Source organism: Carex rostrata, chromosome 12, assembly GCF_964058835.1.
Source record: "Carex rostrata chromosome 12, lpCarRost1.2, whole genome shotgun sequence".
NCBI lineage: Eukaryota > Viridiplantae > Streptophyta > Magnoliopsida > Poales > Cyperaceae > Carex > Carex rostrata.
Window position 1 is genome coordinate 1,460,622 of NC_135929.1, and position 16,639 is coordinate 1,477,260.

The 16,639-nt window shown below is 34.3% G+C and overlaps 2 protein-coding genes across 2 annotated transcripts; both read left to right on the forward strand.

The window, feature by feature from the left end:
• Nucleotides 1-9,351: 9,351 nt before the first annotated feature.
• PDF1A (peptide deformylase 1A) lies at nucleotides 9,352-11,318 on the forward strand. Its single transcript, XM_078313041.1, has 4 exons — nucleotides 9,352-9,831; nucleotides 10,372-10,461; nucleotides 10,560-10,627; nucleotides 10,840-11,318. The coding sequence occupies exons 1-4, from the start codon at nucleotides 9,418-9,420 to the stop codon at nucleotides 11,078-11,080; spliced, it is 813 nt and encodes a 270-aa protein (XP_078169167.1). The 5' UTR covers nucleotides 9,352-9,417; the 3' UTR covers nucleotides 11,081-11,318.
• A 1,208-nt stretch (nucleotides 11,319-12,526) lies between these two features.
• Nucleotides 12,527-14,706, forward strand: LOC144562806 (uncharacterized). The gene is made up of 5 exons (XM_078312099.1): nucleotides 12,527-12,871; nucleotides 12,993-13,078; nucleotides 13,210-13,270; nucleotides 13,645-13,731; nucleotides 14,286-14,706. The coding sequence occupies exons 1-5, from the start codon at nucleotides 12,791-12,793 to the stop codon at nucleotides 14,376-14,378; spliced, it is 408 nt and encodes a 135-aa protein (XP_078168225.1). The 5' UTR covers nucleotides 12,527-12,790; the 3' UTR covers nucleotides 14,379-14,706.
• Nucleotides 14,707-16,639: the final 1,933 nt, after the last annotated feature.

The window sequence follows — 16,639 nt, forward strand, 5'->3', positions numbered from 1 at the left end:
CTCTCTATTAGCTACCCTTTCATTCTCTCTCACGCGATAACATAAAGAGAGAGAGGCGATCCAGTGGTGGTAGCGGCAACCCCGTCTTCAAGCGGCGACAACTCTTCCAGCGGCGGCAGCAACTCTTCTTCAAGAGGCAATCTCAGCCAACTCTTATTTGTGGCAGTGATGAAACAACAATGGAGATGCATATGTGGAGCCCTCTTTGCAAGAGATGTTGAAGCCATGCCATTGTCGATCCCTCTTGTTATTGTTCAAATTGAATGTAATGTAGTGCTTGATATTTAGTTGTGTTGATGTGATAGAATTATAATTATAATTTGTGTTTCCTTGTATATGGCATTATAATTTTAGTGACAACATTACCCTTCATTGTAATGGATTGCCTTTTGCATTATGATGCTTGACTTCTTCACTGTGTTTAAAATGTTCTTGTGGATTGCATTTCTTTCTTCAATACAAAATGAGACTATCTTGTACAGATTATTTTTTCAATACAGTTAAAAAAAACAGTCAAATGAAAATACTGGTACATACTGGTACAGTATCAGCTAGGGGTGCACAAAAAATTCGAGATTCGTGATTCCATTCGAGTTCGATTCGAAAAAGTTTGAAAAAAAATTCGATTCGAAAGTAGTTCGGTTCAAAATTAATTCAAACCAGTTCGATTCGAAATTAATTCAGTTCGAATTCGAACCATGGCAGGTTCGAATTGGTTCGGTTCGAAAAAAATTTAGGTTCGAAATGTTCTGCTCCCACGACCAACTCTGCGGAACCGAAAATCCTCTACACTCTAGTTGATTCTCGATTCGCGTTCGGACCAGATCCGCCCAATGTTGGTGTAGAACAAAGTTTCCAGAAAATCACCTTCACGTACGCTCCATTTCTAATCAGGGACACGTGTTACTCCTGAAAGCGCCCTATTATTGTGTTGCTTGTTTGTAACCAAACTCGAGCTCATAGAGAACTGATTTGCTCATGACGTCTATTAATTAAATAATGAAGCATGAGTCGCTGTCATTGGCATAAAGCCCAAAACGGAAATAAATGAGTTAATACTCGGCGTGGGGCGCCTCAAAACTTAGAAACCGGAATTTAGTCCCACATCTATGAAAGAATAGTCAGTAGGCGCTGGAGTGCCTATAAAAGGAGACAGAAAGCAGTTGGTTTAGTCACATGCACTTTTGAACTCAAATAATGGGTCTGGACTCAAATAATGGGTTTGGATTTAAATATTTTTTGGATCCGAACTCAAATAATGGTTTGGATCCGACTCAATTTCAAATTAATTTTGAATCAAATCGAATTAGTTCGAATTATATCGAACCGAATTTGAATTGGCTGGTTAGGTTCGAAATCTATATCAATTTCGAACTTGATTCGGTTCGAAATAATTTCGAATTCAAATTCGAACTAGACCCAATTCGATTTGGTTCGGTTCGTTTGCAGCCCTAGTATCAGCTTCAAAAAATAGTCAAATGAAAATAAAATTGAAAATCTAGCAGTTCCTTTGACTTGGGTTGCTTTTTTCATTGATGTTATTTATCAATGATTAATGTTGTATGGATTATTTATCAAATCTTGCAATATCCTTCTATGGTTTCTTCAATTTTTGTCTTTCTTTGTTAATTGAGTTCAATGTTAGAAACAAAGTTCTATATACGAACTTTTTTTTAAAGTCAGTAAGCTTTATACTCACCAACAATTTCATTAATGATAAAAATACGTATTGTAAAACTCCTCTATTTACATTTTTAACTATGCAACTACCCTAAGCTTCCTATCAAATGGAGAAACAAATAATTTACAACACTCCAAATGACTAAACAAAAGACATTCTAAAAAAATGACATAGTTTATCTTATGCCTTGACAACTATTGTCAGCACTTTGCATACTCTAACAAAACACAGTTTATTAATCAATGTGCGCAACTTCACCGACTCTCCCGTGCATCCTCACCTTCTTTTAAAGCCTTCAACTTGGCATTATCTTATGGCATTTCACCACCACCATCAGAAATTGTAATGAGATCATCTAAGATGGTCAAATCATGTTCTTCCCCTGTACAAAATAGAAATGAGATAAAATTAATCCTTTATACTTTTAGTCCCTTTCAATTTTATCAATGTTGTAAGTGAAAATGCCTCAAGCTAAGATCCAATTCCATGGAGACCCAACAATATCAATAAGTGTTTCCCAAAGTAACAAACTAAAAAATATATCATGAGCTTTCTTTGTTTCTTTTCCACCTATGCAGGTAAATGCACGAATTATCCCAATATCAATAAGCACCTCATTTGAAACAATCAAAGTTGAGATGATACCAAATTGACAAATCCCACCCTTTTCAAACTATAGTCTGTCAGTACCATTTAATATTATATCTTGACTAAATTTAGACTTATACAAGAGGATTTTTGGACTAAACCTTATACAAGAGTATATTACTGAAACTAAATTCTTCTCATTGTTGGACTAAAACAAAGAATTATCTTTACTTCGCAAGAAATACAAAGGTCTTAGTTACCTAAAACAAGGTGGCGCTGTCGATTTCTTGACTAAATTTAAACTTATACAAGAGGATTTCTTGCTGCCGCCGTTGGAAGAGTTGCCGCTACCGCCACTGGATCGCCTCTCTCTCTCTTTAGTTTATCGCGTGAGAGAGAATGAAAGGGTGGCTAATAGAGAGAAAGAGAGGAGGAGGGTCAGGGCTGGGGGTCGGAGCTCTCTGCCATGTGGTCGGGGCTCTCTGCCGCGTTTTGGTTGTGGCTGGGGTGAGGTCGCGTGAGAGAATGAAGGGGTTGGGTTGGGGAAAGAAAGGGTCGCTCTTTGAAATGGACCCTCCAGTTCCGAAAATATTCAAATCCAGCGAAATTTTTAGAATCAGATCCATCTGATCTGCACGAATTTTAAAAGACATCCAAGGGATCAAAACGCAATGCACAAAGAGCCTTTTACATTGCAATGTATAATAGCCTATCCCTGTATATATATATATATATATACAGAGAGAGAGAGAGACTAATATGCTTTCGGTAGCATATGGACCGAAGTGCTACAGGTTCAAATTTAAATTTTAAAATCCAAAAAGTCGATCTGAACCGTTAGATGTGATCTCTATATTGAAATGTGCTTGGAGACCAAATTTTACATTTTTCTAAATTTTTTTTACTATTTATTAAGCCACTTTGAAAATTGCTGATCCAACGGTGGCTTCGGATTTTACTGTTTTGTTAAGCCACCATTGGATTAGCGATTTTCAAAGTGGCTTAATAAATAGTAAAAAAAATTTAGAAAAATGTAAAATTTGGTCTCCAAGCACATTTCAATATAGAGATCACATCTAACGGTTCAGATCGACTTTTTGGATTTTAAAATTTAAATTTGAACCTGTAGCACTTCGGTCCATATGCTACCGAAAGCATATTAGTCTCTCTCTCTCTCTCTATATATATATATATATATATATATATATAGGAATATGCTAGCATGCTATGCATAACATAGAACCCCTCCATGCAACGGCTTGGATTTTGAGTTTTCAAAATCCTAACGGTCGATCTGAACCGTTCATCTTGTTCTCCATATTAATATGTGTTTGGAGACCAAATTTTACATTTTTTGGAATTTTTTTACTATTTCTTTAGATTTATTGAAAATCGCTGTTTTTTATGGTCCAGATTTGCTGAAAACAGCGATTTTCAATAAATCTAAAGAAATAGTAAAAAAATTCCAAAAAATGTAAAATTTGGTCTCCAAACACATATTAATATGGAGAACAAGATGAACGGTTCGGATCGACCATTAAGATTTTGAAAACTCGAAATCCAAGCCGTTGCATGAAGGGGTTCTATGCTATGCGCATGCTAGCATATTCCTATATATATATATAGAGAGAGAGAGAGGTTGGCTAAGATCAAAGTGGTAGTTCCTGAGCTTTGGTGCTACCAATTCGTATTTCATTTTTCAAAGCTCTAAACGTCGATCCGAACCGTTCAAGTCAATCTCTATATTAAAATATGCTTGGAGACCAAATTTTACATTAAAAAACATTTGGTCTCCAAGCACAAAAATTCCAAGAAATGTAAAATTTGGTCTCCAAGCACATTTTAATATAGATTGAACATCTAACGGTTTGGATTTATTGTTTGAACATCAAATACGAAGATATGACCCCGTAAGCACTTAGGTCGAAGTGCTACCGGTAGAAATTTAGCCATACTCTCTCTCTCTCTCTCTATATATATATATATATAGAGTTAGGCTGGGGTGTTATGGATAGCATAGTGGCCTCTATGCTACGGCTCAATATTCGAGTTTTCAAAATCCAAACGGTCGATCCGAACTGTTCATCTTATTCTCCATATTAATATCTGCTTGGAGACCAAATTTTACATTTTTCTGAATTTTTTTACTATTTATTAAGTATTTTACAAAATTGTTGATCCAACGGTGGCTGCACAAAACAGTAAAACCGTTGGATTAGAGATTTTCAAAGTGGCTTAATAAATAGTAAAAAAATTCAGAAAATTATAAAATTTGGTCTCCAAGCAGATATTAATATGGAGAATAAGATGAACGGTTCGGATCGACCGTTTGGATTTTGAAAACTCGAATATTGAGCCGTAGCATAGAGGCCACTATGCTATCCATAGCACCCCAGCCTAACTCTCTCTATATATATATAGTAAGTCTACCATACATTGCAATGCAAAAGTATTTTTGTGCATTGGACTATAAATCACCGGATTCAAAGTCCAAATGACCGATCCAAACCGTTCATCTTGTTCTCCATATTAATATGTGCTTGGAGACAAAATTTTATATTTTTTGGAAACTTTTTATTATTTATTAAGCCACTTTGAAAATCGTTGATCTAACGATAACAATAAAATCAAAAGGCACCGTTGAATCAACGATTTTCAAAGTGGCTTAATAAATAGTAAAAAAATTTCAAAAAATATAAAATTTGGTCTCCAAGCACATATTAATATGGAAAACAAGATGAATTGTTTGGATCGGTCATTTTAACTTTGAATCTGGTGATTTATAGTCCAATGTAAAAAAATGCATATGCATTGCAATGTATGCCTTACTCTCTCTCTCTCTCTCTCTATATATATATGAAAATGCTAATATGCTACGCGTAGCACTGTAGCCAACTCCTATATATATATGAGTTGGTTTGCAAGCCAAATTTTACATTTTTTAGAATTTTTTATTATTTTTTTAGATAGGTAGAAAATTATTTGATCTGAAAATTCTGTACCATCCAGGTTAAGTGATCTTCTACCTACCTTAAAAAGTAGTAAAAAAAATTCTAAAAAATGTAAAATTTGGTTTGCAAGTACATATTCATATGGAGATCATGTTGAACGGTTCGGATCGACCGTTAAGATTTTGAAAACTCAAATATTGAGCCGTTGCACGGAGACCCTCTATGCTACATGTAGCACCGTAGCCAACTTATATATATATATATGAGGAGGGTTCCAATGCCTCATTTTTTTCATACCTCATCATACCTCATATTTTATATTTTCGTTTTCAAAGTCCAAATTGTCGATCCGAACCATTCAACAAAATATTTATACTAAAATATGCATGGAGATGAAATTTTATATTTTTTGGAATTTTTTTGCTATTTTTTAAGATAGATACAAAATCACTGTTTTTGAACCGTTCAAAAAACAGTGATTTTCTACCCATCTTAAAAAATAGTAAAAAAATTTCAAAAATTATAAAATTTCATCCCTAACCATATTTTAGTATGGATATTATGTTGAACGGTTCGGATCGACAATTTAGACTTTGAATATGAAGAAAATGAAGATATAGAATATGAAGAAAATGAAGATATAAAATATGAACTATGATGAGGTATAAAAAAAATGAGGCATTCGAACCCTCATATATATATATATATATATATATATATATAGATATAGATATAGATAGAGAGAGAGAGAGAGAGAGTAAGGCTTTCATGTTTTGCAAATTAAAGATGGTGTTTTAATTTACACTCATATCTCTAGTTTTAAAGTTCAAAACGTTGATCCGAACCGTTCAAGTTGTTATCCTATTAAATTGTGCTTGGAGACCAAATTTTATATTTTTTGGAAATTTTTTACTATTTTTTAAATTTTTTTCAAAATCAATGTTTTTAAAAAAATTCTAGACCACCAAAAATAGTGATTTTCAAAAATTCTAAAAAAATAGTAAAAAATTTTCAAAAAATATAAAATTTGGTCTCCAAGCACAATTTAATATGGATATCAACTTGAATGGTTCGGATCAACGTTTTGAACTTTAAAACTAGAGATATGAGTGTAAATTAAAACACCCTCTTTAATTTACAAAACATGAAAGCCTTACTCTCTCTCTCTCTACATATATCTCCATTATATTATTAAACACGTTGGGTGTCCGATCCGCCAACGACTACGATTGAAAGATGAAACTTAGGATTTGATCTCAGCCCTCCAATTACATAATTTGTCCTCTTTTGATTAAATGCATATGTTTTATGTATAGAAGTTTAAATTTAGTTAAAAACATATTCGTCACATGTGCTGCCACACGATATGTTACAATTAAAATTAAACAAATTTTGAAATTTTGCGATATATTTATCTGTTTCCTTATTTCTTTGTTTCCATTTTTTTCCCCTTTAATTGAGAAGACTCCACCTTTCATTTTCTTATTTCTTTGTTTCCTTACTTCTTCTTCTTCATTTCTATACGGATCATAATGAAAATCATTTTTTATTTATTTTCTTGTTTCTCTTTCTTTGTTTCTATACATATATATTGTTGTGGGCAATTTAGAATATATTTCCAATATATAATATATCAATGCCGATTTTTTTATATATATCCAAAAATTAAATCAAATTACAAAAAATAACCGAAGCACCGTTGAATTTCAATTATTACCCAATCTGGTTATCCAATAACTGGATTTGATAGAAATGTTCGGTTATCCACTCCCCGGACTCAAAATGCACAAATTCGGTTAATGGTTAACCGGATTTGTGCATTTTGCCTTTCTTTTTTTTTTTTTTTTTTTTTTGAAAACATAAATTTTTTATTTTTTTTATTTTTTGTATTAAAATATTAGAAATATTGAATATATTTCTTTGAAAATAGATAGAATACAATATAATTTGATTTATTAGAAAGACTGCAACAAATAACCCGGATCAATATTTTTCAGATCGGATTTTTCGTGGCTGTAAGAAAAAATCATATCGAATATGTATATTTAGTGTTATGTTGTGATAAAAATCATATCGAATATGTATATAATTTAGGCCTATCAGTATTCTAAATTGAAAACAAAGAAGAATATAAATTGGAACGTGTGTGTGAATATATATTTCTCTTATACTATGTGTGTGTGTATATATTCTATACATACACATGATAACACTTTTTTATTTATGTTTTTTGATATCATATTATAAGAGATCACGATTAAAGTTAATTAAACATACATAATCATATAAATTTTCTGCTAACATGTGTCTTAATTTTTGAATAATTATTATTTTCATTGATATTTTTTTCTTCTTATAATATGTTTCCGTTGCAACGCACGGGTATGATACTAGTGTGTGTGTGTGTGTGTGTGTGTGTGTGTGTGTGTGTGTGTGTATGGGCACGGCTAAATTGCTGCCGGCAGCATTTCTGCCGGCGGTGCTGCCGCTGTTTTTTTTATTTTCTAATGTCCAAACAACAAATCCAAACCGTTAGATGTTTAATCTATAGTATAATATACTTGGAGACCAAATTTTATATTTTTTGGAATTTTTTTACTATTTATTAAGCTGGTTTGAAAACCGCTGATTTTAATGCTTACTGAAATCAACAGTTTTCAAACCAGCTTAATAAATAGTAAAAAAATTCCAAAAAATGTAAAATTTGGTCTCCAAGTAGATTATAGTATAGATTAAACATCTAACGGTTTGGATTTGTTGTTTGGACATCAGAAAATAAAAAAATGGCGGCAGCACCGCCGGCAGAAATGCTGCCAGCAGCAAATTAGCCGTGCCCTATATATATATATAGGGCTTGGCTACGGTGCTATGGGTTGCATAGAGGCCTCCCGTGCTACGGCTCAATATTTGACTTTTCAAAATCCAAACGGTCGATCCGAACCGTTCATCTTGTTTTCCATATTAATATATGTTTGGAGATCAAATTTTACAATTTTTAGAAATTTTTTACTATTTTTTTAGATTTATTGAAATCACTGTTTTTCAGACAAATCTAGACCATAAAAAACAACGATATTCAATAAATCTAAAAAAATAGTAAATTTTTTCCAAAAAATATAAAATTTGGTCTCCAAACACATATTAATATGGCGAACAAGATGAACGGTTCGGATCGACCATTAGAATTATATATGATCCGAACCGTTCATCTTATTCTCCATATTAATATCTGCTTGGAGACCAAATTTTACATTTTTCTGAATTTTTTTACTATTTATTAAGTATTTTACAAAATTGTTGATCCAACGGTGGCTGCACAAAACAGTAAAACCGTTGGATTAGCGATTTTCAAAGTGGCTTAATAAATAGTAAAAAAATTCAGAAAATTATAAAATTTGGTCTCCAAGCAGATATTAATATGGAGAATAAGATTAACGGTTCGGATCGACCGTTTGGATTTTGAAAACTCGAATATTGAGCCGTAGCATAGAGGCCACTATGCTATCCATAGCACCCCAGCCTAACTCTCTCTCTCTCTCTCTCTCTCTATATATATATATATATATATATAGGATTTGGCTAATATGCTATGGGTTGCATAGAGGCCTCCCGTTCTACGACTCAATATTCGACTTTTCAAAATTCTAATGGTCGATCCGAACCGTTCATCTTGTTCTCCATATTAATATGTGTTTGGAGACCAAATTTTACATATTTTGGAAATTGTTTACTATTTTTTTTAATTTATTGAATATCGTTGTTTTTTATGGTCCAGATTTGTTTGAAAAACAACGATTTTCAATAAATCTAAAAAAATAATAAAAAATTTCCAAAAAATGTAAAATTTGGTCTCCAAACACATATTAATATAGAGAACAAGATGAACGGTTCGGATCGACCGTTAGGATTTTGAAAACTCGAATATTGAACCGTAGCACGGGAGGCCTCTATGCAACCCATAACACCGTAGCCAAGTCCTATATATATATCAAGGCTCATGAAATATTCTGTGCAGACACCAAATCCTTAATAAAAGAGCAAAAGGCCTGCTAAATCAACCCCTTCATTAGTCATTATTTTCTATTGGGCTCAATAGAAGTCTAACAAGAGAACCATATTCCTATCCAAGTAAATAACTACCTCCAGGCTCCAGCTCGGCGAGAGAGGAGAGAGGAGAGGACAGCGGCGGAGCAAAGAATGGAGGGTATCCAACGCTTATGCTGGTTCCATTCGGAACGTCTCATCCCACTGTCTCTGTCAGTATCAGGCACAAGCTCTGGTGCTTTAATCCACACTGCTGCTTCCAAGACAACGAGACTTAGTTACGCCAGTGAAATTAAAATTGTAAATCCAATGCTATCAATGCCAAGGTCTAGGTCGAGGTTTAGAGTCTCTGCAACAGGATGGTTTTCTGGCTTTGGAGCTAAGAAGGCGGTGGTACCAGAGATAGTGAAGGTGGGGGACCCGGTGCTGCATGAGCCGGCAAAAGAGGTGTCTAAGGAGGAGATTGGATCAGAGAAGATAGAGAAGGTAATTGAGGACATGATTGCTGTCATGAGGAATGCTCCTGGTGTTGGCCTCGCTGCTCCCCAAATCGGCGTCTCCTTGAAGGTACTTTTGCTTTGGTTTCTCATTTTATTCTCACTCCAACAATTAGGCCGGCTTGAATTGTGCATGAAAAACCAGCTCTGCACTTTTGTAAGTAGTTATATGGAGGACGGGTTGCAAACAATGAGGGTTAATTAATGATAGTATGCTTGTTGATTCTTGATGTGGTTTCAAGAGATTTAAGAAAAGAATCATGGTAATAAGATTTTCATGGATTAGGAAATGTTAATTCAACTGTCTTGTTTAATTAAGATTTCTAAGTTGTTTAAACATTAATTTTCTGCTAATGTGGTATGCCTGTCCTATTCAATTGTGTGCTAATTAGACGTCCCATGCTGAATTGTGTTACAAGCAGGAACAAAACAAAACTTGAGCCATGTTGAATAATGTCGTATAGTATGATGAGCTATTGTTTAGTTACCTTTCCTTGTTCTTTTATTACAGTTTTCACAAGCATATAGCTCATTTATTTTTAAATACAATTACTAATCCCAGGTAAAGTAAATCAGGACTTGCTAATCCATTTCATTTTAGATTTAGCAGATCATTGTCCTAGAAGACACAAAAGAATACATTAGTTATGCTCGTCAGAATGAAATTGAAGTTCAAGAAAGGCGTCCCTTTGATCTTCTTGTAAGTTAATTTAATGCTATGCTTTTCCTTTTTTTCTTACTGTAATAGCTTGAAGTTCATTACTTATATTCTGCAATTTGTTCTTTTACTCAAACCAGGTCATTCTAAATCCAAAGCTCAGAAACTTGAGCAACAAAAAGGCAATTTTCTTCGAGGGATGCTTGAGGTAATGTTGAAAAAACAGTAATGATTTCATGCCAGCAATGATGAGAGCTGTAATTTCTTAATCTATTTGTTATCTTCTTGTAATCTTCATACCAGCAATGCCTTCTTGTCCAATTATGCTTGTTTCAGTGTGTATCTTGCATTTCTTATGCATAAACTATGATCAAACCATAACTTAAAAAGTGTATGGTAGTAACTATTGCATATCTATAGTGTGGACGGTTTCCGGGCAGCTGTTGAGAGAGATCTTGAGGTGGAGGTATCCGGTTTAGGACGAGATGGCCAACCCATAAAATTGGAGGCAAGGGGTTGGCAGGCACGAATCCTTCAACATGAATGTGATCACCTCGACGGTACGTTATATGTTGACAAGATGGTTAAAAGGACCTTCCGGACTGTAGAAAACCTGGAGTTGCCTCTACCGGTCGGTTGCCCTCCTCTTGGTGTTCGCTAACTGGCTACTATATTTTCAATTTATTGGTTGCTGAATTTTTGAAATTATGAGCAAAGATTGGATTTTATATAAACTATTCTTAATTGTTAGTGCTTTTTGCATTGAGTAGCATTGTTCTGTGATGATTTTGTTCTTAATGTTTCATTATTAATTTGCTTTGTCTATACTAGCAGATGCACCGTGATTGTAATTATTCTATTGTAATTTTCTTTTTGTTCCAATGCACATGCATTGTTCCTTCTTCCCCTCTAAAAGATAGTAAAATAATAATTTAATCTCAATATTTTTTATTTATTTATGGATAGTGACTAATTTGGGTAAAGAATGCTTTCTTTCATCTGTGTTCTGCTGGAAATGTGAATTAGACATTTCGTTTAGTTCTAGTTCATTCAATAATAGGATTTCTGCTGGAAATTTTCTTTGAATAGGCATTTCGTAATGCAATGAACTTATCAAGGGGAAAAAATAATACGGTTTCTATAAAAAAACGTTTTCACTATTTATCAGTGTTGTAAAAAACATATGTTTAGGTTGATTAATCGGTCAATTAGTCGTTGGTGGTGACCAAATCGTTACGGATTTTACTAACTAATTGGCCGATTATTTTTTATTATGACCGATTATTCTCGATTATTCTTGATTAATCGCTTGATGATATTCTGTCCGTCCGATGAGCGTATAGTGTTATTTACCATTCTGCACTAAAAAAATCTTGCACCTAAAATTTTGTTCCAAAATTTATGTTTAAACGCCATCATGCCAACATAATTGAAAAACCGAGATCCTGTTTACATGAGTCCGTGTCCCTCCCAGCCACATAAGGTGCAATTTTAAAAAATAGACTATCTAGATTAATTTCATCCAGATCTAATTTAATCTAATATCTATTGAAACTGTAAAGAATCTGCTTTGAAATTTGTGTCAAGTTAAAAAAAAAAATGTTCAAATTTATCACTTACATCTCAGCTAGCTGAATTCGTATCCTTTGCATTAACTTAAAAGAGAACTTTTGAATTAATAAATCTTGATATTCGATATGTTTTAAAATTTGTGCAGACTAAATATGCGTTAATATTAAAGGACCCTCTATATCATAAGCAGAGATCAAATTAACTACGTTTAAAATCAGAGGGTTAAGATTCATTAACTCAAAAGAAGATTCCTTTTTGAGTTAATGCAGAGGATACAATCTTTTGAGTTAATGCAGAGGATACGCATTCCAGCTAGCTGGGGTGGGCTGATACGGGTTCCTGTTTACACTTCATTTACTATGCAAAGGCCGACATGGTGTTTTCCTCAAAAACGAAAAAAATAAATAAATACCTACATTCCAGTAAGCCCAGTAAAGAAAAAGATAAAGTAACAGTAAGCCTTTTAAAGGGCTTGTGAGTATATTTAAAACGAACCGAGATTAGCCTACAAAGATCCGCATCTCTCCTTGTTCCTTCCCTTACCGGTAGATCCAGATCACCACTATAGGCACCTCCTCAGCTCCTCTGCTTTGCTCATTCCATCTCTACCGTCGCCCTCCCGCTCAGCACCAAATCGCGACGAATTCGTTGGTAAAGGGGAAGCAACCAACTAGAGAAAACCGATACAGGAGCATTTTGCGCAAGGAATCAGTTGAAATTTGTGCCTCAGTAGTAAATTCACCACTAGATCTGTATAACTAGGTGTAAAAGTAGTGAGATTAATTGATAATTAGAAGGCATGGCAAGCACGGCGTGCTTCGTGATTGTCAGTAAGAACGACATTCCTATTTATGAAGCGGAAGTTGGTACTGCACCCAGGGTACAAGCTACCTTTTTTTTTTTTTTTTTTAATTACTCAATTAAACTTCCAAAGAGTGTGTTTGTTTATTTGGTAATCCGTAACTAATTAATGAATTAGTTAATTTCTTGGGATAATGCAGAAAGAAGAAGTAGCTTATCAGCACCAATTTATTCTACATGCTGCTCTAGACATTGTTCAGGACCTTGCTTGGACTACCAGTGCCATGTACTTCACTTTCTTACATCTTTTTTTTTTTTTCGCAATTTTTCTATACTTTTTAAATTTCAGTGACATTACTTCTTTTGGTTTTATCATTATTAACATTCAATATTTGGACCAATGTGCAATATGTACAGGTTTCTCAAGTCAGTGGATAGATTCAATGACCTTGTTGTGTCTGTTTATGTTACTGCTGGTCATATCCTTTTTTGCTAGTTTCTTACTAAATTTATGATTGCATATCATGTTGCTAATTTGACCACCAAATTATGCTTGCATAGGCAAGCCTTTTATGTCGTAATGTTAACTACTGTGTACTTCACCTGATGCATTTATAACCTGTTATATCAATTGAGTTCTGGTATGCTTTTTCCTATTTCATCATTTCTATTTGATTTTTCAACTTCATAGATAGGAATGCGTGCATGACACCTATGTTGTAAATTTTGCCACAGAAATGGTGGATATCATCTGAGAAGATTTATATCATATGCCATAACATAATATATTGTATAAGCAATGAATTGTTGGTTATGTATAGTTGTTGTTTTCCTTGATCTATGGTAGATGTACATACGAGATTTATGTTACTTCATGATTCTCGTACTGAAGATGGGATTAAGAGTTTTTTTCAAGAGGTTCATGAGCTTTACATTAAGGTACTTTTGCATTGATTTTGAGATTTTGTCATATTTTATAAGCTATTACAATTGGTGTCGGTAACCTTTTTATTTCTTTTTCTTGATGTTACTAATTCTAGAGCTTCTAAATTGAAAATTTCTCCTTAATGGGATGGGAATAGAGCAATTTGATGATTTGTTCCAAAAAAGACCAAAATTACCTGTATTGGTTAATATACTGAATCTGATGAATTGTTCAATTCGCAATGAATTGTTTCAGAACAAATGCTATGAGCATTTAAAAAAAATCCAAACATTCTGTTAGTTATTTTCCCCATAGCAGGTCACCCTATTGAATTATATCCATAAACATGCAAAAAGGGGGTTTAATTTTGCGACTTGTACAAATTCTGTCACATTATATTTTCTTTTGTGAGGCTGGTAATTAACTGGTAGTGCAGACGGACTTGCTGCTGTTTCCTTCCTGTCTGCTCCATCTTGACGGATGTTGTGCTAGATAACCTTTTTATTAGATAATTTGTTCCAAAACCTGTGTATATGTTCTGCTAATCTGATTTGTCTTGCAAATGCAGATACTAATGAATCCACTATACATGCCGGGGTCTCGTATTACATCTTCTCATTTTGATACAAAGGTCAGGGCTCTTGCTAGGAAATATCTCTAGTGTGATGTATTATAGGTTTAGTCGAATCTACTATAGTCTCAGGAAGCTACAGTTTAATGCCCCTGTTGTCTTATGTTTTGCTGTTTGCAAAACTAGCTTATGTTGTATGTTGTATGCATGTTAATTATCAGATGCTAGATCTCATTTTAAGTTTTTATGTCATTTACAATTGGTATTTTTGCATTCTGTTGTGAATTGAATGCCAAGGTCCTGTATTGTTTAAAAGCATTGATTAGTTTACCGATGCTATCTATTGTATCAACATATGGTATGCGCTAGTATTGTATTACGTGTAAATTTGATGGTAATTTAGTAATTTACTAACCAATATGTTCTTTGCACATGAATCATCACTGAATATGGATTGTTTTGTTCAGTTTATAGATTTTTGTACTTGTCTTTCGCCCCAATCAAGTCATTTTCTCTCTTATTTATCAAATGAGGAATCCGCATCCTCTACGTCCGGTTTGAGTTAATTTTTGGACCGTGTGTGATCATAATTTGGGTCATTCCGAGTTCCGACCCATACCTATAACACACAGGGCCTTTAATATTAGTGTGGATTTAAATCGGACGGCCAGATCTTAACTCAATATTTGAGTTGACTCTGATGATACAAATTCTCAAATAAGTAGAAGGATAACCATTTATCATTATTTATCTTCTTTCTCTTCCTTCTCACTTTCTCCATTGCTCTGCATTCCGTTCTCATTTGAGCATGCAATGGACAACTCTGAATACAAAAATTTGAGGTGTGGGGTTGTAACAGTGGAAAGGAGAGAAGGAATAGATTGGTGGTAATGAACGCGTGTGGGAAGGAAAAAAAAACTCGAAAAGAATTGTTTCTTCTTGTCATGGCCACATGACATGTTAGCCCGATACTTCATGCGGTCAAGCAGGAAACTGTATGTTTATCCGATATGTACTCAGCATGTATAAAGGGTTTATAATTTGAGGATATGGAAAGCGCTGTTGTTGCATTGTTTACTAATGGTCCTGTTTGTACATAGTGTAATTTTTTCTAGGGCCTCCAAACAATTAATAAAAAATAGAAAAAATATTGTAACGAGTAATTATTTGTCAGGAATTAACCGGTTCATCCATCGATTACACCTACCACGTGCACCAATCATCTAATTATCATTGTTTGGTTTTTCGTTTCTACTTTCTAGGGATGTAATCATATAATAGTGTTGCATAATTCCAAATGTTTGTATGTTGTGTTGTTTTTTGGTAGTTTACACCGCCGTTTCTAAAAGCAGGGACCTAACAATAAAAGGATAACGAAGATTTTTTTTTAAAGAGCTAGTTGCAGGAATCCAAATGAATGCAACCTCTTGTGTTGCAAATTAATCATGATTTATAGGAAACTTGACATGGCAAGTTTCTCCAATGGGGCCATCAAACTAAGGTCTGTTCCATGGCATTGCAAGATAGTCGTCATGGTTAATTGCAATTCAATTAATGAGCCGCTAGATAAAGCGCAATAGTCAAATAGATTACAAACATCACTAACCAGATTCTCAAAATCAGCCCCAAACCATGGCGCCGTCTAATGGAATAACTGACAATTTGAGTGACCCAATAGCTCCTCCAACGACTGCTCCTAATTTTGTCTTCTAAAAAATGCGAGAAAATTATAAAAAAAAAAGCTAGCATTTCTTTATCCCAACCAATTTAAATAGGTGCAGTAACAGCACATGCACCACTAATGAGTACTGACTCAATCATCATCAATCACCTAGAGATTCTCTTTTCTCCAATTAATTAATATTAATTAGTACAAAAACTACAAATGCTGCATCTGTCAATCCACACTACATTTGACCGAACCAAACACCATACCTATACTCAAAACAGGCGTCAAGAGACTGACTACGGCAACGGCGGTGACAACGACATCAATGGAAACAAGACCGCGGTCGAAAAAAACAGAATCGAGTAGCAAATGCAAAGAAAAGGAAGCAGTACCGGTGATTGTGCCAGAGATGAGGAGGCTCAGTGTCAGTGATGCAAAGATGTTGTCGCCGCTGGCTTCTCCTTCACCAATGCACGACGCATGCCTTGTCAAGTCTAGGGTTTATCTTCTGCACGGAACAACAACAGGAAGGCGAGGTGTGAAATTCACCCCGGGAAGAAAATCGACATCACACATTGATGATTCCATAACGGATGTGGCGGCAGATGTGGTGGCCGTGCTCGGAGTGAAAGTAATTGCTGCCGACATGCCCCCCTTTATGCAGCTGCATGCCGTAAGATGT